Source organism: Phyllopteryx taeniolatus, chromosome 18, assembly GCF_024500385.1.
Source record: "Phyllopteryx taeniolatus isolate TA_2022b chromosome 18, UOR_Ptae_1.2, whole genome shotgun sequence".
NCBI lineage: Eukaryota > Metazoa > Chordata > Actinopteri > Syngnathiformes > Syngnathidae > Phyllopteryx > Phyllopteryx taeniolatus.
In genome coordinates, this window is record NC_084519.1 from 6,316,291 (window position 1) to 6,339,318 (window position 23,028).

General features: G+C 40.4%; 1 protein-coding gene, 1 long non-coding RNA gene and 2 other non-coding genes across 4 annotated transcripts; 2 read left to right on the forward strand and 2 right to left on the reverse strand.

Moving 5' to 3' along the window:
- Nucleotides 1-1,874: 1,874 nt before the first annotated feature.
- Nucleotides 1,875-1,947, reverse strand: trnaa-agc (transfer RNA alanine (anticodon AGC)). Its single transcript has one exon. It is a non-coding gene; the product is annotated as a tRNA-Ala (tRNA).
- Nucleotides 1,948-2,033: 86 nt separating this feature from the next.
- trnaa-agc (transfer RNA alanine (anticodon AGC)) lies at nucleotides 2,034-2,106 on the forward strand. Its single transcript has one exon. It is a non-coding gene; the product is annotated as a tRNA-Ala (tRNA).
- A 2,541-nt stretch (nucleotides 2,107-4,647) lies between these two features.
- tmem214 (transmembrane protein 214) lies at nucleotides 4,648-22,148 on the reverse strand. The gene is made up of 17 exons (XM_061754152.1): nucleotides 21,883-22,148; nucleotides 17,354-17,547; nucleotides 16,857-17,007; nucleotides 16,162-16,296; nucleotides 15,797-15,879; nucleotides 14,903-15,008; nucleotides 12,030-12,111; nucleotides 11,057-11,158; nucleotides 10,330-10,471; nucleotides 10,143-10,234; nucleotides 10,003-10,051; nucleotides 9,241-9,348; nucleotides 9,012-9,129; nucleotides 8,829-8,925; nucleotides 8,546-8,714; nucleotides 5,839-5,990; nucleotides 4,648-5,743 (listed from the first exon to the last, which is right to left on the reverse strand). The coding sequence occupies exons 1-17, from the start codon at nucleotides 22,010-22,012 to the stop codon at nucleotides 5,617-5,619; spliced, it is 2,037 nt and encodes a 678-aa protein (XP_061610136.1). The 5' UTR covers nucleotides 22,013-22,148; the 3' UTR covers nucleotides 4,648-5,616.
- On the forward strand, nucleotides 21,571-22,051 carry LOC133468346 (uncharacterized). The gene is made up of 2 exons (XR_009785465.1): nucleotides 21,571-21,728; nucleotides 21,811-22,051. It is a non-coding gene; the product is annotated as an uncharacterized LOC133468346 (long non-coding RNA).
- Nucleotides 22,149-23,028: the final 880 nt, after the last annotated feature.

Consider the following 23,028-nt stretch of genomic DNA (forward strand, 5'->3'; position numbering starts at 1 on the left):
CGTGATGGAAGAACACAGGACTGATTCGATGACCGATGTGTAGAACTGCACCAGCAGCTCTTGTGGCAGGCCGTGCTTCCTCAGAAGCCGCAGGAAGTACATCCTCTGCCGGGCCTTTTTTAGGATGGAGTTGATGTTGATCGCCCACTTCAGGTCCTGAGAAACTGGTCTCGACGGTTGACACAAGGCAGCTGGACAGCGTGAGGTGCAGCTGTGGCGAAGGATGCCTCCTGAAGTCCACGATCATCACAACAGTCTTGAGCGCGTTCAGCTCCAGGTTGTGTCGGCCGCACCACAGCTCCAGCCGCTCCGCTTCCTGTCGATATGAAGACTCGTCACCGGAAAAGTTTAAGATGTTATAATTGCAGAGGGTGCATCGTCGAATTAAACCCTATGGATTAAATGTTACTTAAATTCATATCTGAGTCAAGGCAGGTGAGCGAATACTTTTAGCAATATAGTGTGTTTAAGTACAGAGTGTAAGTAACTTTGCCACCTGTTAGTTAATTTGACGTTTTATGGAACGAGGGGAAAAAAGTACATTTCAGTACGTGACCTTGTAGCGGCCACTTGTGGTACGGATGTGTACTACAACTTGACGTCAGCAGGCCTCCGTTTTATCACTGCACATGGAGTTCAATAATGAACCTGTATGTACATTGACGTCGCCAGTGACAATCTCTATTTCCATCAACTGGCTGATCACCAAGGTACGCAGTAGGTGTTGACGTCAACAATTACATATCAATCATCACAGCGCTGCTGGAGACGAGTGCAATTGTATTATCAGCAGCTGAGAAGAACAGAGAGCATTTGGGTGAAGTGAAGTGTATTCTGTTATCCACGTATTGACGTGCTCTAGTTGGCAATATTTAACTCCTATTTTCTCTCCTGGAAGGCGTGGGTAAGTGAGTAAGAGATTGACTCTGAGGTCACGACACTTTTCTTCAAAAATTAGAAACAGTATTTGATTTAGATGTTTTTGTGCTATAGCCACATTCAGGGGCGTTGAACAGGGGGAGAAAGTGTACAAGAGTCCAGGGGCCCTGGACTTTCGGCGGACCCCTGTTGGTCTGGCAGGGCCCCACAGGAAACATACCGTCCTGAGCAAAAGCCTCACCTCGATCATTGAGAGGAGAAGCAGCAGTAAAACAGGCCAAAATCCAGATGTCTGGCAAGAGTCAATAAGATAATTGAATTAATGTTTTTTTTTTTAATGCCCTTTATCAACTCCAAGGCAGGGACTGTTAATAGTTTGAAGTTTGCATTTTTATTGAAGGACATTCTTATTTTTTGGGTTGTTTTGTTGTCCTTTGAAAAAAGATAAATAGAAGATGGAGAGACAGAAGAATTCATGTTATCTATTTAAATACAAAACAACAAACAAATACCACTGACGTCTTTTATCGCAAATTTTATTTCTCGTGTTTAAAATATGAAACTTTGTTTATTCCAGATTCAGTGTTTAAGCAAAATTTAAGTTTGTTGTCATATGATAAACTTTAACGCTACATTTATGCAGAAAAGGGAAATATGCACATCGCAGTGATTTTTCATTAAATATTGAGTTTGGCCCAAGACGTGAATTTGAGTTTGACACCCCTGCTCGAGAAGCTGCTGACTTTTTTTTTCTTTTTTTTTTTTTTTAGCTCTCCGACTCACCAAAAGACCAGCATGTTCCGAGTGTAGGTCTCGTGTAGGTGCTAATCCATCTAATATTTATGTATTTAGTGTAGTGTAGTAGTCTAACCACTGTGATATGGCTCCACTCAGCACGTATATTACACGTTTTGCGCTGGAGCAAACCGCAAAGTTTATATGTTTAGATGACTAATGTAAAAGCTAATGTCATAGTTCAATTTAGCAAAAAGGTTTGGAGGATGCGGGCATCGATCCCGCTACCTCTCGCATGCTAAGCGAGCGCTCTACCATTTGAGCTAATCCCCCATTTCCTTCATGATCAGTATAAATGATTTTCAGGATTGAACCCGATTGATGTATAGCTATTGCATTGCTCAACACGATGACTTGTAGGGGGATTAGCTCAAATGGTAGAGCGCTCGCTTAGCATGCGAGAGGTAGCGGGATCGATGCCCGCATCCTCCAAAACTTTTTGCTAAATTGAACTATGACATTAGCTTTTACATTAGTCATCTAAACATATAAACTTTGCGGTTTGCTCCAGCGCAAAACGTGTAATATACGTGCCCGCATCCTCCATTATTTTTGGTGCATTCACGTTACGGCAATTATGGTTTCATTTTAGTCTAACGTGACTATCAAATCTACCGCTACCATTACTAATCTTAGGTTGTATGTTTGGTTTAAATAGATGTATTTTTGGAACATTATTCAGTCATGTGTTTTGTCACTCATTAGTGAAAAGTGAAATTGTCTGCCGAAATGCTGGTAATGATCAAATGTATCATTGAAATCCCCAGAAACGCGTTACTAGGATTCCCACATAGTTTCTAGGCAGGACACACCCAGCTCCAATATTACTGGCTCCATGACACGCGCCACTGCACTGATTGACTGTTGTATCCCTGCAGAACACGCCCTTACGCCAGACGGCAAAAGATGTGACCTAAGTGTAGCGTCGTTAATGTTTCCCACTAACCCATCCTCATCTTAACCCATCCTAAACCGCCTAAAGACCAAACCCTAGCCAGCAACCGAACCATAACAAAACTTCTTTGTCTTTATCTCGTACAAATGTGACACGTTTGGGATGGTCATCTTGTTGCGTCTGCGTAGCTGCCCTTCCCGCGACGCAGGAGCCAATCATGTTGCAGGGGGGCGTGTCCTGCCTACAAATTATGTGGGAAACCTAATAACGCCTCAGAAACGGTGATGGTGGTCGTATGTACTTAAGCAGATTTTACATACATTTGTACTTAGGAGTCAGATATCTGTATTTTCTACTCCTTCATTAGGCTTGTTACTTTTTTTTATAGAGGTGGGAAGTAATGTACTTTGGCGACTTTTCACTTTTTCTCCTTACTTTGTAAATACAAATATCTGTACATTCTACCACTTACATTTTAAAAATGAGTTCGTTAGTTTTAAAACCTAAAGTTAGCGACGACAGGACGCAAAAAGCAGAACGCAGGAAAAGAAGAGAATATCTTTGGGTACGTACGGAAATTCACTCCAAGCACCCTCTTTACACTGCGGAACGTTCGGTTATTCAAAGCGCCTCACTCCGGGAGTGTGGACGAGATGTTTACAGCCAGAACTGACACATCCAATATGGCGGACGCACTGACGTATCCGTGCCAAAGGCCAACACGCTCGTCTCTAAATTCATAGAAAATGGAGCAGGCTGTGCCTCTGTGAACACTGCACTCTCAGTGCGCAGTGAGAGCGTCAGATTGGATTTCCAAACGTATCCCATGTTTGCGGAAACCAAAATAACAAAGATGCCTGCACATTGTGCTGCGTACGGTTGCATACACGTGGCACAATCACAACAAGGAGGCGAACTGGGAATAACCTTTCATCAGTAATGAATGAGCCACGTTAGTTTTGTAGAAAGCTAGCTTGTTGAAGTCTGGCTCGCTGGCAGTAAATTGTCACCTTAAAGCATGAATTCCAACACATATATTTACCCACTGCTAAAACAAAATTGTAACCCCTCCCCGTTTGGCAGTAGGCAAATAAGTGATACAAAACTAGCTTTTTTATTAGTGTTAACAGTATAATTTTACTTTATACAACTATTTCAATATAACAAATGCTGGTGTTTTCATTTAAGCCCACCCGTTTTTATTTTTGTTTGTTTTGTCCATTGTGGCCCCCAAGAGAAAGCGTGTCAATCATCTGGAGAGATACAAAAATGTCACTATGTATTTTAGTACTGTGTTGGAAAATGTCAAAATACTCTTAAGCGTGCACTTTTACTTAAGGGAGTGGCTTCAGTACTTTAGCATTCGTTCCCCCCCCCCCCCCCAAGTATCAGTACTTTTACTCAAGTAATAAATACCAGTACCTTTGACATCTCTGCCTTTTTAAGATCCACGAATGATGACATTAAAAAAAAAAAAAAAAAAAAAGACAGAGGTAAAAGTCCACCGCGGTTGAGATATTTGGGTCTTATTAGGTGGAATGAATAGCAACAGCAGTGACATGGATGAATGTGAAGTAGGGAGCAATTACTACAATGGCGACACATTTGGCGAAGCAAGATATTGGCCACATATGGCCTTATTTAAGAGCATTGTTTGATGATGTTGCCTACAAAAATTTGCATCTAAAAATCATAAGACACGCTTCTGCCAAAAAAAAAAAGCCTCAAAACCACCAGTGTCAGGTGTTCAAAAACTAATCTGGGGCAGGTGGAACAAAACTACAGGTTCGGTGTATTGTTGTTTCAATTATAATTAGCAAATACTGCATTTTTAGCTTGTCAGGTGTGAGCAGACATTTTTTTCCTGTTCTGCCAACATACCACAACAAGTAGTGCATAGAATTGCCATTAAAAAATAATTTCAAATTTTGTACTACCAAGTAGTACTTTTGCCCCCTCTGGGGTTCTAACACTTCATGGCATGATTGCGTTGCCTCACTATCCCATAATGCTAGATTACCTCAGCTCCACAAATGGCACACATTTCATCAAAAACTTATTTGCAGGAAACACACAACTTATGTGAAATGAAGTCTTTATTACTACTCATTTATTGACATAAATTGATCACATCCATCCAAATGTCTTTCATAGGGACAATTAAGAAGATCAGCTTAGTGTGAAACGTTTTATAGTAGAGGGCGACATTGTTACACTACTATGTGGCTGAGAACACTGGTCAGGGCTTTTACACCTTCAAAATCATGGTAATAAGTGTATATGTGGGCACATACCCGGACAAAAAAAAAAAGAAATCAGCCATCAATTTTGAGTGATGATGACAGTGAGGGGGGGGGCTAGGAATCAATACAAAAAAACAATGTGTCAACAGCAGGTTTTATCTCCTTAAGAACTTTCTGGACTGACGTGACACAATGGACCACCCTGCCTGTAGCTATTTAACAGCAACAGTGGGTCCCAACAGATGTTTCTTTTGGGGGGCACTTTAGGTTTGTGAGCTAGTGAGTAGACTTTCCCCAAGACTGATGACCGCTTTACACAGTCCCAACATACATACACACACACACGCACACAAACTGAATGCAATTTAAATTTCTACATTTGAATAAGAATGTGATCAGGTAAGAAAAGATTTTTGGTCATTTCTCAACACTTTGCCAGTTTTCATACAACACTTTTCCAATTTAAATAAAACATCATTAATAAATCATCTTCAAGCTTACATAAGCTGACCTATACAGTAGAAAACTCAATCTGTGTCTGCATCCAGCAGTGAAAAGGTATTGGTAGAGGAAGAAAGAAGAAGAAAAAAGAGAGAAAAAAAAAAAAAAAAAGCACTCACCACACTGTGAGCTTCTTGATAAAAGTTTTTTGTCAAAACCAACAGAAGAGTTAGTTATTTGACCCAACAGTATCCAATAAGACTAAGAGAGGAACAGGCGCAGTGAAAGGCAACCTCAGACTGGGTCGCCTTGTGTATTTGACTATTGTGAGTGTGTGTGCGCTTTACATGTGTTTGTTGTATTTTACGCTTGAGTCAGCAGCTCCTGAGCCCACGTCGTGATGGCAGACGTCGTATGTTGGAGCAGCTGCCATGTTGAGTTGGTGAAGGACAATGCGTGACCTCTCAGACACGAAACAGATACTTCACCACTGTGGCAAGTATTAAAAAAAATATATCAAATTTACTTCTTCAGTCTTGTGCTTGGGTACCAATAAAGGTTAGTAATAATGAAGAAGGTACTGACTTGCAGGAGTCCTGAAGGTTGGTCCACACTTGTTGTAATAGCTCAATTAAAAACATCAATGCTGGCAAGATGTAGTTTTGGTGGAGGAAGAGGAGCAGCGATTTCAGATAAGCCAAAACATCGTAGACACTGTCGGGAGTGTTTGTCTTCACCTGCACACAAAAAATATTTTTCTACATCAACTCGCTTTTTTTCTGCATATTTCGGGCCACCTCTGGCTCTAAAATATCCACCATCATGAAAACTGTTGCGATTTGACTTTTTAGTGAGAAATCTGCACTGGCCTACAAGTGCACGAGGACATTTTATCCAAGGAAAGATGTGCTTCAATGTCCTGCCTCTCACTGACTGTGACATGGGAATGGAAGTGTACCAATGATAAGGCTCAAGACAAGTGCTCAATCATCATAACAGGGCCACATTAAGTTGAGCTTAGTCGATTAACTTTGCCGGTTAACTGTACACACATGCACTTTAGTTATATTTAATTGCATATCAAATAGGGTTTTCTACTGTGTTTTCATTTTATATTTTAGTATTTGATTTTAGAAAAAGTTATTCCAAAAGCACACCTATCCTCTCAATAAATAAGTGAAGTTAGGCAAACGTGGACTCACAATGAAACAAGTAAACTTCAGTGGACCAATATACAGTACAGGTGCAACTCAAATTTGAATATTTGGGAATCATTTTATTTCTCTAGTTCAATTCAAACAGTGAAACTCGAGTAAGCATAGGACAAAAAATAAGGAAATGTGTGTTGGGTAGATTAGTTCTTTGATTCAACAGCTTCTTGGCAATATTTAGAAAGCCTGTTTGCTACCCTTTTAAATGCTGCCACATTTACAGAAAATGCCTGTGTGGGATGACCAGCTGAGCTGTGTGTGAGTTGTGCCCGTGAAAAATTTGCCAAATCTTCTCTGCCAATGACAAAGAGCTTATTTTGCTGTTGCCATCGACTTGTTTGGGTGCATTGTATGATTGAAGTTTGAAGAAACAAGATAAAGCCTTGTTAAATTGCCAGTATAACAATCTGAGGTCTCAGTACAAATTAGGCTTTACACGATCAGGACTTTTGGAACCGATCAGAGAGTTAAAAAAAAAAAACGATAACCGATCACAAGATGGAGCAATGTGTCTATTTAAATGACCTGTTCATTTACTGTATATACTTGTGTATTAATTGCTCCAAAAAATTATATTTACAATAAATAATGTATCTATGTTCATCTATTTATGCCAGTGAGGCATAGTGACAGACAGAACAAATGAATGGTCTTCTATTAGATGGCAGGAAGTACATACAGGAATTAATGTATCCACTTTTTGTGACATTTTTGTTTGTTGGTGATTGTTGGCGATCCCACAAGTATTCATTGGCGGTAGTCTTTAATAAACCCCACTCTGTATGGATATAGCATTGTTATCTTGGAGGCTAGAGTTCAGTCCCAGACTACGGAGATAATGGATTACCACCGGCTGTAGACTCTCATCTCAATAGCGCTCTGCACTGAAATTGTCTCCAGTGATGACAAGCCTTGTTTTTCCAGTGCAGAACACACACAGCCTCCACCAAAAGATGTTATTCTATCCGTGCAGCATAGCGTTCCCCGCATTCATGATCCAAATGCCGGCGGTAGAATCTTGACTCATCGTTTAGCATAACGCTCCTCCACATGTTCAGGCCACCAGCAAAAGCGCAAAACAAGAGTCAATGGCAAAAGCAAAATAAGATGTTTGCCATTGGGCAAAAAGATTTGGCACATTTTCCTGGGCACCACCCGCATACTCCGCTGTGCTGCTCATCCAACAAATGCATGTTTCTTACAATTGCAGCACCATTTAAAAGGAAAATGAATAGGCTTTTCAACAGTTACGATTAATCCCCAAGAGGCACTGTTACAACTGAGAAATAATTGACCAAACACAAAACTCTGTACGTTGTGTGCCATGTTTGTTATAGAGATTCAGTACATGATTCCATGTATAGTGCCAAATATTACATGATTTTATTTCTTATATAGAGACAATCTTTTTAGATATAGAAATTAGGTAGGAATTGGCCTTATGAGTATTTACCTGTTGAACAAATATGTATTATATAAGAGTTGCACTTTTTTTTTAAAATTCAACTACGGAAGGACATGAGTAACGCCTGTATTTACTTGATATACTAACAATGACATTATGTTTACATGTTTGTGAGGCATCTGCAACAAATCATCTTCACATCAAGACTTGTTATATTGTCTTCACGTTTTAATATGTAACAGCTTTACACTTTCAAGGCAGTTATGTTGAAACATACTTTAACATTGCCTGTTCAGCTAATGTGGGGATGATGGCAACAATAGTTTGCTCCAGGAACAGATTTTCTAATTGTAATTTATTAATTATTAATATATATATATATTTTTTTTTTATTTATTTAAAAAAATTGTTTTTTTTTTTTTTTTTTTTTTTTTAAATCATACCATGGGAAAATATTCAAAATACTGTACGACCAAATCTGGAATTGTCAGTGTCGAGTAATGCAGAGCTTCTCAAAGTGGGGGCACATCCTAACGTTGTAACATTGACAATCATAAGCAAAAAATAAATAAAATAATTAAAAGATGGAGTAGCTTGTTGAAGATGTGAACATGTGTTTTGGGAATGTGGGAGGGATCAATTTTGTATTCCAAAGTTTCATAAGAAGACACCTTACCCATTCTATGAGCAGTGGGCCGTTTTCTTTGACCCATACGATGATGTGATTGCTTTTTTCAGAGATAAAGATGGCTGCCGTTTTGGTTGTCTCCAGCCCTTGATCTATCAGTGGTCCAAAGGCCCGCACACTCTCAGAGTAATAATATGGTGTGTTTGTCTTCAGCCAGCTAAACACACAGATAACAGTAACATCTACAGATTTCATCGCTCCAATTGAACAGAGCCTAAAAATATCCAGAGACAGATTTCATGTCACGTTGCTTGAGTGTCTGGGGTGGTACCTGAAGCCCTGCTTAGAGTAGACGGTGATTTTCCTCCACGCTTGCTGAGACACGGCCATTACACCTGAGCTGTGAAGATGTCTGGCTGTGGCTGAATCTGCAACACACCATCGATAAGGCCATAAAAAACCCAAATGACACATGTATCTGCTTAAATGTACACAGGGAAAAAACTTGTCATACCCGTGAAGGAGCTGTGAGATCGGATGTCCTGAGCAATAAAACCAGCGGCAAACACCAACAGGACCAACAGCAGCTTAGACCAGGGGAAACCATGTCCACGCATCTTCACGTGGAGAGACTGGGGGGTGAAAAAAGTCATACCTCCAAATACAAACTGAATTACATCATTTGGTCTTCATGTTATTGTGAGCAAAAGAACAAGACTTTTGGATTTGAACATGTGACCAACCTGACACAGATTATTGCAGTCGTTAAGGTCCTGAGACTGGTTGCTTTCTTTAATCTCTTCATTGGTCACTTTGAAAGATTGAATCGTGTCTTCAAGACTCTTCCTCAGCTGAACAGGAAAAACAAAATGAGTCTTTGTTAATCCCAAAAGGAAAGCGGAGGTCAAAACAAGATGATCCGAGAGAGGGTTACGGCTTCACAAGCTACATTACAGTCAAACATCGAAAGTCGAACGCCCCTTGGGTCACAATGTCAAAACAACAACAACAACAAAACAAAAAAATATTGCGTCCTTGGTTTACGACGCCGTTCCTACAGCAACGACATATTGCAGACGAGTACGCAAGTCGGAACGCATTGTAATCTATCACTTGTCGCCGCTCACGCAGGATTTATTTGGAAATATTTGTATGTAAAACATTATTTGGCCATAAATCTAAAACAATTTGCTGAAAAGAAAAACTAAGTATGACAGAAACTGTGGGCGTTTTCTTGTGCCACATACATGACAACGTAATTTTCCACTCCTGCGCGAACTAGTTCGTTACCTCGAAACGTATGCTGGTACCGTCGCAAACCGAAGAGACCCTGTAGGTCGCAGGAAACCACTGTTATGAACCAGGAACCAGAAATGGAACGTAATCCAACATAGTGCTAGGCTAACAACAAAAACACACCTGTCCTGGCTGCTTCGTACAATATGGCAAGCCAAAATAATCAAAACTAAATAAAATATTGAACCCCATTTTAACTTTTTTTATACCTTTGGTGGCAGGGTATTCCAGCAGCCCAATAAATGGTTCAGCAGCAGACTAAGGAGCAAAATATGAGCGTCAGCATTTTTAGTTCTGCATTTTAAAAATCAAGACACAAAGTGTGAATGTGCGCATGTGTAAAACACACCTGGACTGAGCTAAATGTTTGGTGTAGAGCTGCCTCCACACACCTAAACTCTGAACATCCATACACAAACACTGTGTCATACTGCTGAGCAACTGAAAGAAACATAGGGAGACAGAGTGTGAATGTTCGGCATGTTGTAATTCGTGTATCAGCATCACCGCAGAGAACTGAAAGGTTTTCACATTACCTCTTTCTTCATGTCTTCCGGACAGTGTGGTGTGGCTCTGGACAGAAACGATGGCAGGTACGTGTGTAAGGTGCTCTCAGGTTTGGCTCCAAATGCTAAGGCTTTTAGACGAGGGTAAAGGCGCCTCAGCTGCTTCTGCAGACTGAACGCACACCCCAAATGTAAATCAAATTCATATCAAAGGGGACAAATTATGGGAAATTCACTTTTTAATGGCGTACACACAAACAGTTGGGTCTCTGGAGTGACTGCCCAACCATCAAGCATTACATTTAAAATGAGAATGCAAACCTTTTCTTATCAGCCTATTTCTAAAAATGTGTCTGTGAGCCAGCCGTTCTGCAATTTAAGTGTTCATAAACACCACCACACACACACGCACGCACGCACACACAGACACAGTTTCTCTTCCCATGACATGATCAGCTTGGTTGGATGGAAATCAACAGCCACTTTCAAGCGGCGGACCGACTACTCTGTCTGAAACACAATCATGCCAAAACATGGGGTGGAGTACACGGCAAGACAAGAAACAGGCTTTGCAAAGTGTCCTATAATACTTGATCCTTGCGGTATTTGCTCAAATGTGCATGCTTTTAACATGCACACATATATTATAAAAACTTTTAAGAACAGCTTAAAATTGTGGGAAAAATGCATAAGTCTCTTAAGTGAGGGGAGCATGTTTTCATCATACAAAGGAACATTTTTCATTGGCTGACATTACCCTGGAGACAGGGCATTCTTGGGCATGAAGGCAAAATCCAGTAAAGGAAAGAACTCTTTAGGTCCCATGATGCCAAATCCTTTTGTCAGGTTTGCATGGAGGCTGGGAGAAGACAGAAAACACATGAACATGACATCATCAGTGTTGTTATTTGACGAGGAACAGGATATTTCCGTCAGGCTTTGTAGCATTGTTTAAGGATGTTGTTTTAAAATGATGCAGGATGTTACATTACCAAGTATGGGTTGTACAGACTAGTTGACTTCACTACCAATACCATGATGTTTGGAGCTTGACGTCGACTAGTCGTAAATCACATATTTTTGTCTTGAGAAGGAGGCAGAGTTGCTTGCAGCAAAAAATGACACCAAGAGATCAGTGATTCCTTCCATCCATCCTCAATACCGCTTATCCACATTAGGGTCAAGGGTGAGATGGAGAAATACCGCAAATTCACAACATGCAGAGCGCCGCTACTGTGCTGGGCCAAGAAAGAGGACAGGTTTCCCTTTTGGTCAAGTTTTTGCGAAAGTTATCTGGCTGTCCCGCGGCAAGCACAACAAGCGAGAGGATTATTATTATTTTTTTTTTTAATCTGGCCGGAAATACCATCACACAACAGCAAGCAAGCATGTTTTAATCTAACATGTACACTATCAGTCAAAAGTTGGGACACACTTTCTATTGCTAATGAATGGGAAACTGTGTCCGAACCTTACACTGGTATATTTTCTTTGTAAATTCGGTGAATGAGCTGTCCCTTCTCTCTATGAATACAGATTATTTGAAACCCTTCCCCTCTATTTTTTAAAATTATAGTATTGTAATGAAAAAATATCAATAACTTCATCAGCGACTAGCTGACGTCAACTCGACTTTCATAACATTCAAAAATCTGAAGTCGTGCAACCCCAATTACCAAGAGACTTGGAGGGCAGGGCTTTTAATTTGTGTAATAGTCAGGTACACTTACAGGAGTACCCTCTCCAGGTAGGCAATGGCATATGAGGACAGCGGCTTCACACCCAGGACAGGAAGCATGATACCAAGCCACACTGAAACACAAAAGTCCACAATGTACACCAAGAAGAGCCCGAAAGGGGGGCATTTCAGAATGATGGAAGTGGAACCTCTGTTCACAAATTTAATCTGTTTCGTGACTTAGTTAGTGAACTGAAGTAATGTTTCATTCATTTAATTGAAATGAATGGAAATGCACTTAATCGATTCCAGCCTCAGAACTGTTACATTTACCTTATTTTAATCCGTGTGTGTTTAAAAATAACTATTGTACAATACAGAAATAAGTGACAACACACTATTATGAAAAAATTATGAAGTAAAATACTGTGCAACAACATAGCCTTTTTGGTAGAGGGGGGTAGGAACACGTCAACATTTACTCCGTTACAATTACAGCGGAAACCTGATAAAATGTACCCCAATATAACGGATATCAGTTAAAACGGACCGTCGGGACTGAACAATGTGTCCAAATATAGTTTCCATTTCTGACTTAAACTGCCGTTGACAAAGTGTTAGTTCCAGAATTGGACGCTGCTGTTTACTTGTGCTGTGGCGCAATGCAGGCAGAGAATGGAACTGAGAATGGGTTCTTTTTTTTTACCAACACAATACATGCGCGATCCATTGTTGTCGTCGAGGCTGTGGTAACGAGTGTATCCGGTCGCATTTGAGTTGACAAGTGATTGTAAAAGACCGGATGAGGTGGTATCGGAATACAAGATTTTATTGCAGTAGTCTGACATAGTGCAATTGTGAAAGACCAATTTTGTCTTGTAGTTTGATCCATGCATTACGTGTCGTCTGTCCCACACCGCCACATTTTTTTTTCTTAAATAACTATTGGCTATCAGATATTTACAGTACTATGTCAAAAGACACGTGACAAGGTTACAAATAAACTAGCTTTTGGATTTAAATATACTGTACACGATGGTGACGCAGAGTAAATATCTTTTACGCATCAATGACGTCATTGATCGGATCGGCGAATTATGACAAAGTTGGTCAGCATAAAATGCTAATTATCGAACGATACAACCTAGTCGCCAATGTTATGCATGTTTCGCAGTTCTGCTGGGACCACAACGAGCACCACGACCCGCAGCACCTCAACGCGAAAATACCAAAGACCAGTGCAACAAATGTAATACGACACACATAATACGAAATACGAAACTGGCTGATCTGATGAGCAAAAATGTTGCTTAAACGTAGCAATAGAGGATGTCCGCTCCAGAGGTGGGTAGAGTAGACAAAGATTGTTACTTGACAATAATGCGACTCAAGTAAAAGTAATCCTCCAAAAAATTACTTAAGAGTAAAATGTACACTGTGAAATAATTACTCAAGTACTGAATAAATAGTGAGTAACTTCAGATTTTATTTTAATCACAGCATGAACAATAATAAAAAAATAAAATAAAATAAAATGTGAATGTACAAATTCTGATGTTGCTCTGTGTGTGTGTATGCACAGTCAAAACTCAAAGAATCTGCAATTTACTGCACGGTGTTATCTAAAGTTATAATTTATAGCTGAAATATCCACGTTTGGGCAGACATCCGTCCATCCAGCCATTAATTTTCTGTACCGCTTTATCCTCACTAGGGTCACGGGCATGCTGGAGCCCATCCCATCTATCTTCGGGCGAGAGGTGGGGTACACCCTGAACTGGTCGCCAGCCAATCGCAAGGCACATATAAACAAAAAAACCATTCGCGCACACATTCACACCTAAGGGCAATTTAGAGTCTTCAAATCAACCTACCATGCATGTTTTGGGGATGTGGGAGGAAACCGGAGTGCCCGGAGAAAACCCACGCAGGCACAGCGAGAACATGCAAATGCCACACAGGCGGGGCCGGGATTTGAACCCCGGACCTCAGGACTGTGAGGCAGATGTGCTCGTTTGGGCAGACAGTGCCAGATAAATACTACAATACATGAAAGCTGTTGTTTTTGTTCATCTAAATGTAAACAAGAGTAGCGTGCCGTTGCATTCATAGTAATGACAACCTTCCCAACATGGTGGCCACGTAGGCACGGCAGTCAGCCAGGCTGGCTTATCTAGTGTTGCATATTTTGTCTAAGCAAACTGCGCAACGAGGTTACAAACATGAACACCATGCACTACTATTACTGGTTGTCCTTTTTTTTTTCTCTCTCTCTCTCTCTCTCTCTGTCTCATATGATTTGGCTTCCTAATATCACTATCACTAGGAGTATTTCAGTATCTTTGGAGCCATACTAAGGCCTAATTTAGAGCAAAAAAAAAAAACAAAGATACCTCCAATGTGTGACAAGTATGGCGCATGAAATGGAGCCAATGATATTTATGCAGCGCGAGAAAAAGCACAACTCGCCTTTCCATGTCCAAGCCAAGACTGTCAATGAATTTGCACTTGGGTAACACAGGTAGTTTTTCTTTAGAAAAATTTTGTTTGTAAACCGAACTGTTTGTCAACCGGGCCATTTGTAAAGCGAGGTCCCTCTTTATGAGAGACATTTACTGAGAGTTTCGTACCAATTTAATCATACAGGTTACATTGCATCCCATTAAAAAGTTTAAAATCTTTGTTTTTTTTCCAGACTGAGTCCAACGACGATTGTGTTTTAGTTGGCCAAGAAATATTGGGCCATACGGAGCACCAAGTCAGGATGGCAGTGCACCTTTGCTTCAATAACCTCCAACACTGTTTTTAGTTTAGTATTGCTTAAGTAGGAGAGAGGCGAGTCTGTCCACAGCACTAAAGGTTTTGACAAACACATCATGTCTAGAAATAAAACAGGACAGAAGTGAGGTGGGTGTCGAGCATTACCTCTTAGTCCCTGGCTCAGGTCATAATAACCTGCTTGGCCCAGAGTCCACATGATGGTCAAACACTTGACAGGATGATTCTGCACCGACCGCAGCAACTCCAAATACTGAAGAGGAAGGAGTGAACTTATGGTTTTTTCTCAACATATCAAAGTAATCGAAACATTCTATCATAATTCTTTAGAGCTGACTTTTCATCATTCTGACACATCGCAAGTGGCCTCACAAAATCAGTTACGCATTGATGCTCGAGGTGACAGGCTTTTTTTTTTTTTTTTTTTTTTAATTAATCAAAAACCAGTGATTTTGACCAAATATGTTCAAATATTATAGGGCAAATATCTGACAAGATTATCCTGAGTGATTATCCTGTGGTGTGGGGTGTGCTAAGAGTGATTTTTTTCCCCTCCCTGATCTGCCTGGAAAACAGTCAGGGGTCACAATCGCAAATGTTAAACCTGCTCAATATTTCTGATCGCCAATTCTTATGTGTGGTTAACACATGCTACCAACTGCTGAGCTATCAACTACATGATTCTGACATGAAACAGAACGATCGCCAATTAGGAAGTGACCTAAAACATGCGCTGTTGTGTTGAGTGTTTGTAATAAGTGGCTCACAAGTCATTCACCACAGTAAAAATGACAAGGAGAACGGCAATGAAGTTACCATATAAGCTAACTTCTATTACTACTCTTTCTTCTTTGTATTTTCCAGCAGTCTGGATGCCTTGTGGCATACAGCTGGCTCTTACACGTCACACCACACACGAGAAGAGCAGTAAGCACACACATGGCGATTTGTTCCTCATCGTGTGGGGTCTCTCACACTTAAAATTGTTTTACATGTTAACAATTGCTGCACGTGGACCTCGCTTAACACTCACTGACTCACCTCAGGCAAGTTCTGGGTTGCCAGTTTGGGTTTGTCTCGCAAGATTGCTTGAATGCAAACTCTGTATCCATGTAGCGGCTCCCCTGGAAATAAAGGCAAGAAGCCGCTAAGGTGTCAAGATGAAATGGTCCTAATAGATGACGATGTCTACATAGTGTCAATATTTTTTTATCCATTTGTGTCTAGTGTTTCAGTTGTGTATCAAAGGACTGTACAACAGATATTCAATGTTTTATCTTCTTTATTACATTTGATCGATCGCTGCTATAGTGCAAATATTTTGCCGTTCCACGTTGACTGTGGATTGACCAAGACAGCGCGTTACATAATGGACTATGGTGTAATGCTGGAGTGACATCCCCTACCTGAGTGCCTCTCGAGTTCTCGGAGCATGGTGTAAAGACAGTGGTCAAAGAAATCTGGCAGGGCGTCACTGCAATTCCCAATAATGCCTTTGATGACAGCCTTCAGCTCCTTGCTTACAAGACAGTATGGGTAGTCTGTGGACCAAAGTCAGAAAAAAATGCATTTCAATACAAATTGAGAGAAAAGGCTGTCACCGCGTGTGCAACTCCACACAGTCTCTACAGTCATGGTGGATTTCTTTTTTTATTGCCAATATGTCAGCAGGCTCATTAAAATAAGATGTTTTCCACCAAACCGGGGGGCATTGGCCAAGGGAGAACCCTCTTAAAAGTGATCCAAGAAGTTTTCCCCCCCAGCTTTGTAAACATGACAAACATGAGATAGGTAGTTGTTGCTTTTTATGTTAAGTGAGGAATCATGGCAAAAAAAAATGTGGTTGTTGTAGGGGGTGATCATCAATGAAGGCGTGTAATTTGACATTGATTTATTAAACTACTGTTACAACTACTAATGGTTGTCTGTCTTTATATGTCCTGAGATTGGCAGGCAACCAATCCAAGGTGTACTGGGATAGGTTTCAGCTCACCCGCAACCTTAATGGGGACAAGCAGTATAGAAAATGAATGGATGTTATTACTGCTATTGAGTAAAAGCAACAATTTTCTTTAAGTGGACATGTACAAAAAGGACACACCATGAGCATAGCTGCTGAGGGTTGGCTCGGCAACTGGTGCCGTCAGCTTGAAGTTGAGGTATCCTGCCAGGTCTTTTGACCACACCGATGGGTTTTTGGGGAACATCGCCTGACTCTTAGCCAACTGTTCTTTCAGATCTGCAACATTTAGCTGACGACAGACACAGGGAGACATCAATACCACACATTTAACAAAGAACCATTGAGCAAAAGATAGACTGGGATTCAACATGTGATAGTGTGCCTCATAGCGCTTCATGTGCACCAGCTTTTGTGTGGTTTATGAGATGAAAATGGGCCATAAAAAGATTCATCAGCCAAGCTTTAACAAATTCTTAAAGATAACTTCTACTGTATGTTCAAATGACTACTTAAAAAGAAAAACAGTGGGCTTTAAAAAAAATAAATACATTTAAAAAAGGCCATACTGAGACAGCCCAAATCATTTTTAAATAGTAAAACTGACTAAATTATATCTGAAAAATTTGATTACTCACGGCTTTAAAGGCCTCTTCCAGAGTCCTGTGAGTGACAGGGGTGGATTCAGTGGTGGAGGACAACTTCTTGGATGGTTTTGTCGGAGAGGACTTCTTTTTTTGAGGCTCAGTTGGCGGCGGAACCTGCTCCTTGTTCTGTTTATTTGAGATCTTCTCAAAGGCTTCAAACAAAGTGCGTGACATAATTGTGGCCTCTGAGGGACACAAGGCAGTGATGATTGGATCTCTGAACATACAGCACAGTCAATACTCTCAACAGCACTTAGTCCCACTGCGCTATTTTGTAATTAAGTGTAAGTGTTGCATTCCCTGCCCCTTTTTCCTCCCTCCCCTCACCGTGCTGATCTAATCCTCTCCAGTCATAACACATTTTGTAATGAATTGGTATTATTGAGGACAAATTATACACAAGTTTAAGATTAGAATCAACTTGCGTAACGGTAAGGAGGGGTTTTTCCCCCTCACACTCCTTGGCTCCCCCTACAGTTGTGAAGCTCAAAAAAATGAAAAAATTATAGTGCCACTGTAATTGCTCAATGGACAACGGTAAGCACAGGAGCTAAACAAGCAAAGCCTGAATCTATGTTAACTATTGACTAAACTAACATATTTCCTCAAATAGTGTTCAAGAATAATTATTTACTCAACTGCAGAGTACAGGTTTGTACGCTGACAACTAACCCGAATTTGTACGCAAGTCGGCATACGTGTAACACCAACACAGCTGTATATTCATAATTACAGCAAACCTTATAGCTGTCAATATAAACCAAAAAAATTCTAACGGAATTTATATATTATCTATATTATATATGCCACTGCAGAAAGTAGTTCATGGCACGACAAAACATTGATTGGTACCATCATAAAACAAGAAACCCCGGTGTCCTGAGGTGTGAATGTGACTGAATGGTTGTTTGTCTTTATGTGCCCTGTCTGGCTGTTTAAAAAAAATAAATAAATCAAATTTAAAAAACCCAGGGTGGACCCCGCATCCCCGCCCAAGAAGCGGACGACGCACCTGGCGATTAATTGAAGCATGTCATCAATTAGATAAATGGCCACTATTTGAGGAAATATGGTAATTTACGGTTGTCACATCGGGTGCTGGCAAGTGTGTACAAGCTCTGGACATAACTGAAAAGTAGTGTTAGCACAGACGCTCATTTTAACAAGAGTTGTGTCCCTGCTGGTCTACAAATATTAGACCACTAGATTAGGGGAGCTACAAGCTTACTGGTGCTTATTCATACCAGGCACTGTCACAACAGCATCATTTGAAATTGTAAGAAGATGGTTAAATTGCAACACATATTGATGCTGCAAGACCAGAGAACATTCCAATAATTTCCCACAGTGTTACACTCTAAACAGCCACTTCAACTACATTTCCTGTCAGTAACAACCTCAGATAATCATAAATTCCCATTGCTTTAAGTGTAACAGGTTTACATCAGACATGGGGGAAAAAAAACAAAAAACAGTTGGATTAATATACTGAAATTTGATATTTTTCTAAGTTCATATACAACCACACAATGGTTCCATTGTTCTATCTGTGGCACTTTACTGGTCTCTACATCATGCAGACAACATACTGACTTCACAGGGGGGTAACCATAACCATACATGTGTCACAGCACACAGTCCCACCCACAATCTGGAGAGCTGGTGTTGACAGGTGTCGCCTGTTGTTCGCTAATCATTCATCTACAACATATTGCTTAGAAACCTGAATTCATATTGGATGTGTGTGTGTGTGTTTGTGTGTCTGTGTGTGTGTGTGTGTGTGTGTGTGTTTGTGTGCCTAAAAAAGTGGAAATGGCAAGATGTGTGTAAAAATGATGCAACAAACTGAGAACAGGTGCTTTTTTCCCTCCGGTCTATACAAAACATACAGTGCATGTCAAAAGGTAAGAAGCTACCTAAGAGCGGAATAAGAGTTGAAATACAAGTTGAACAGTACGTTTACAGGGAGGCTACACAACTGTATTGGGATTGTCCGATTGAAAATGGACTTTTACAATACATGTTACTTCTACTGAACTTTTACTAAATGGTATCAGGAAGCTAACAGCAGGATAGGGCATCTGGAAATAGAGAAATTACATCATGCAAACAACAGATCGTATTGGGTTGGACTGAAGTCGACAACATGAAGCTCATACTGGAGACTAGGAACGAAGAACATAGCAAACGCAGCATCTGCCTTCATGCATACTGTACACAGTATACACTGTATATGGCATACATCTAATTTATAAAACAGACATGCTAATGTAGGATCATTAAAAGTATTATGGCTAGTCGTTCTCCCACCAGTAGACAATACAGCACAGGAAGTCCTCAGTTTAAGATAATACAAATATGACATTTTGAAGTTATGAATGCTGTGTAATAAACTAGTTTATGCAGCAGCGTAAGAATACGTCGTCACAAGGCACAAAGAAGGCGAGTTAAGTTACCACTGTACTTATTTTGTTTTCACTTGACTCATCTACGGCCTATCCATGAAGTGTTTTCATACACACTCACTTTAATTCTGACTACATTATTGCTTTAGCGCACTTTTGTGATAGACTGACGTGTCCTGACTTGCGTACAAATTTGGGTTGAGTCACTGCAGTAGGAAAAAAAAAAAAAAAAAAAAAAACTTCTGCGTGAACTGAGGACCAGAGCTGGATATAAGCAACATTTATTCAGTTACATTTACTCAAGTAGTAAGGATAAGCAGTATGGAGAATGGAACTTTTTGAATAGTTTTTACTTGTCAGAGTACTTTTACTGCAACTTTTTACTTTTGACTCTTTTTGTTAAGAGGAAACGTAGCTACTTTTACTCCGTTACATTTAGCTACATTCCTGCTCGTTACTTGTATTTTTATCTATAGGTATTGATTATGGCTTGCGACTGTTTCACCAATCCAACGTACTGAACGAGTAACGTTTTGCCTGACTCCATTTGATTAATCACAACTACATAGAGTCTCCGCACGGCCCTGTGAAGTGTTGTTGCAACTTTCGGCTTGTTCAAGCAAGGATTGCCACACCAAGTCACTTGCATGATTTGTCTGGCAGTTTTTAACAGCGGATGCCTTTGCTGACACACACCCATTTTTTGATCCAGGCTTGGGACAATCAGTGGCTAGCTACTGAGGCACTAACAACCTCAAACAAGTGTTTTCTGGACAGCATGAAATAGTGGTTAGCACATCTGCCCAACGGTTCTGAGGTTAAGGGTTTGAATTTTCGGGGTACATTCAGGAATTAAAACCAAGCGCGCTCTCTACACTTCAGAACGTTCATAAAATCAGGGTCTTGTTAGAGTGTGGCGGAGCCGCTCTCACTGAAGAGACAGAGCGGCCGGGGCGGGAGCGTCAGACAGCACAAGATGCTTATGGGCAGAACTGACACATTCTATATGGCGGACGCACTGACGTATCCCTTCCAACACACTCGTTAGTAAATTGATAGAAAATGGAGCACGTTCTGCCTCTGTAAACACTGCACGCTCAAAGCAGTGAGAGCGTCCGATTGAATATCCGAACATACCCTTGGCTGAATGTGCTTGTGTGGGTTTTTCCCGGGTAGTGACGCTTCCTGCCACACTGCTAAAACATGAAGATAGGTTTATTGAAGACTAAATTGTCCATTGGTGTGATTGTGAATGATTACTTGTCTATGTGTGTGCCCTGCTATTGGTTGGTGATCAGTCCAGGGTGTCCAACTGGGACAGGCTCCAGCCTCCAGCTGACGTATGATCCCAATGAGGATAAGCATGTAGGAAAGTGTAGAAAATGTACACATGGAAGTGTTAACTCTTCTTAGCTTTCACGATCTTCTTAGAATTGTGGTTCACTCAGCTACACTTCCATGAGACTTTGGTCTCATTGATTAAATGACAACGTCGGTGTCAAAGTGAGGTAAAATTTTATATTAACAAATAAATGTGTGTCCAGGACAGAATTGCTGTTTGGAAGAGAAAGCACTACAATTTATTGCCTTGTGCGCCACCCGTTGATTAAGCTGTTGGCGATCATTCGCAAGGTAGTTTAGTGACACAAAAAAAAAACACCAAGATAAACACCACCATTAGAATCGTCTAGACACGTTTTGCAGAGGCAATTAACGGCTAAACTCATGCTTACCAGTTGCAGTCTCGCAATGATGACGTTGCCTCTTGTTGACACATCGCGTCTAAGCTAACTGCGGAGTCTAGACGTGGAGCAACACTTCCATACATTTCAAAATAAACGCACAGCCATTTAGTCAACTATTAGTTGCAAAGTAAAATGCTCACGTACAACAACAACATGGAATGGATGACAGGACGTATTGCTAAGCTAACTAGCTAGCTGACTAACTAGCATGCGCGGGTATGTAACAGTATAACAATTAACGTGCAATATACAGCTTTTGGTTGTTCTAATCTAATGTAGTACAAAACTGCACAAGTAGCTCCGGACTTCCATTGGAGCTAATTGTGTCGAGGTTGTGAAACCACGAGAGCAGTGGGCCGTGTTCACTTACGTCTGGATGGCAGATTGGACTCCCCGAGAGCTCTCCTGTCCGCCGAGCTTTTACCACCTCCCGTGCTACTACTTTTCTTGCCCTTCTTCACCACCTCCCATTTGCCGACCGCGCCATTTCTCGAGGCCATGCTTGCAGTCCCTACCAGGTGATTAAGTATGCTCCTCTACACTTCTTGCTGCCCTGTCACTAAATCAAAGAGGATTGTGGGAAAGGCAAAGAGCGATGGTCATCATTTGAACTTCAACGTGCCACGTCTCTTTACGTGTGTGACGTCATCACGCCGCTGTCTTATCTCCTGTAACGTCCTTTTGTCACACGTAACCTGTCAGATCCGTTGTTAAATTTCAGATCTAGACTTGAACTGTGCCTTCTGGCACACGACACCCATACTGTTATCCATTTGTCTGGAAATGTACACATACCCGTAAACTGTCTTTACTGTACGTAAATCTTCAGATTTATCTTGGATAATATCCCCTGTAACTTTGTGTTGCATTGCAAAATGTACTTTGTTTTTTGTAACGTGTGACACCTCATTTGCAAAGGAAATCGAATTAATCGCATTATTTTACGAAGTTTTATATCCACAAATGTAAATTTTGCAAAGGTAAAAACTATGGAAAGAAATACTGTATTTAATGTCAATATCTGGTGCTAAAAATAAGCTTTCAAGACGCTCCTATCAGTGTTTTAATAAAATTTTTACTGGTGACCCCTGGCATGTTTTTTGCTTGTCGTTTTTATTTGCCTTATTCAACATTTACCCATCCTGTTATACACCAGTACGGTGTATTATAATGTGTTTGAGATACTGTTAAATAAAGCGACAAAGATAGTCATACAATATTTACATTGTACATTTGTCTTACAGGATGACACGTCAAAACATTTTTAATATTAATGTATTTTTCATATTTAAATAAAATGAAAAGTAATTTAAAGACCATGTTCACCTGCTTTTGTTTTATTTTCATTTAAATGAAAGGTGAGTAGGTAGCTAAAGTAAACTGAATTTCCCAATTAAAAACAAAACACTTTGTATAAATGCTTGTGAAATTAATGCACTGTAATTAAAAGCAACCTTTTTATATAAATTAAAATGAATCTATTTGAGGTTAAGTGGACCCCAAATGTATCAGTGAA

Excerpts from the sequence above, each read along its gene's own strand:
- tmem214 (XM_061754152.1), bottom strand. The coding sequence starts at position 22,012 with ATGGCCTCGAGAAATGGCGCGGTCGGCAAATGGGAGGTGGTGAAGAAG. Across the intron at positions 15,009-15,796 it reads CAACCCAGAACTTGCCTGAG|TATTTGGAGTTGCTGCGGTC; the intron begins GTGAGTCAGTGA and ends CTTCCTCTTCAG. Across the intron at positions 10,052-10,142 it reads AAACATTTAGCTCAGTCCAG|TCTGCTGCTGAACCATTTAT; the intron begins GTGTGTTTTACA and ends TTTGCTCCTTAG.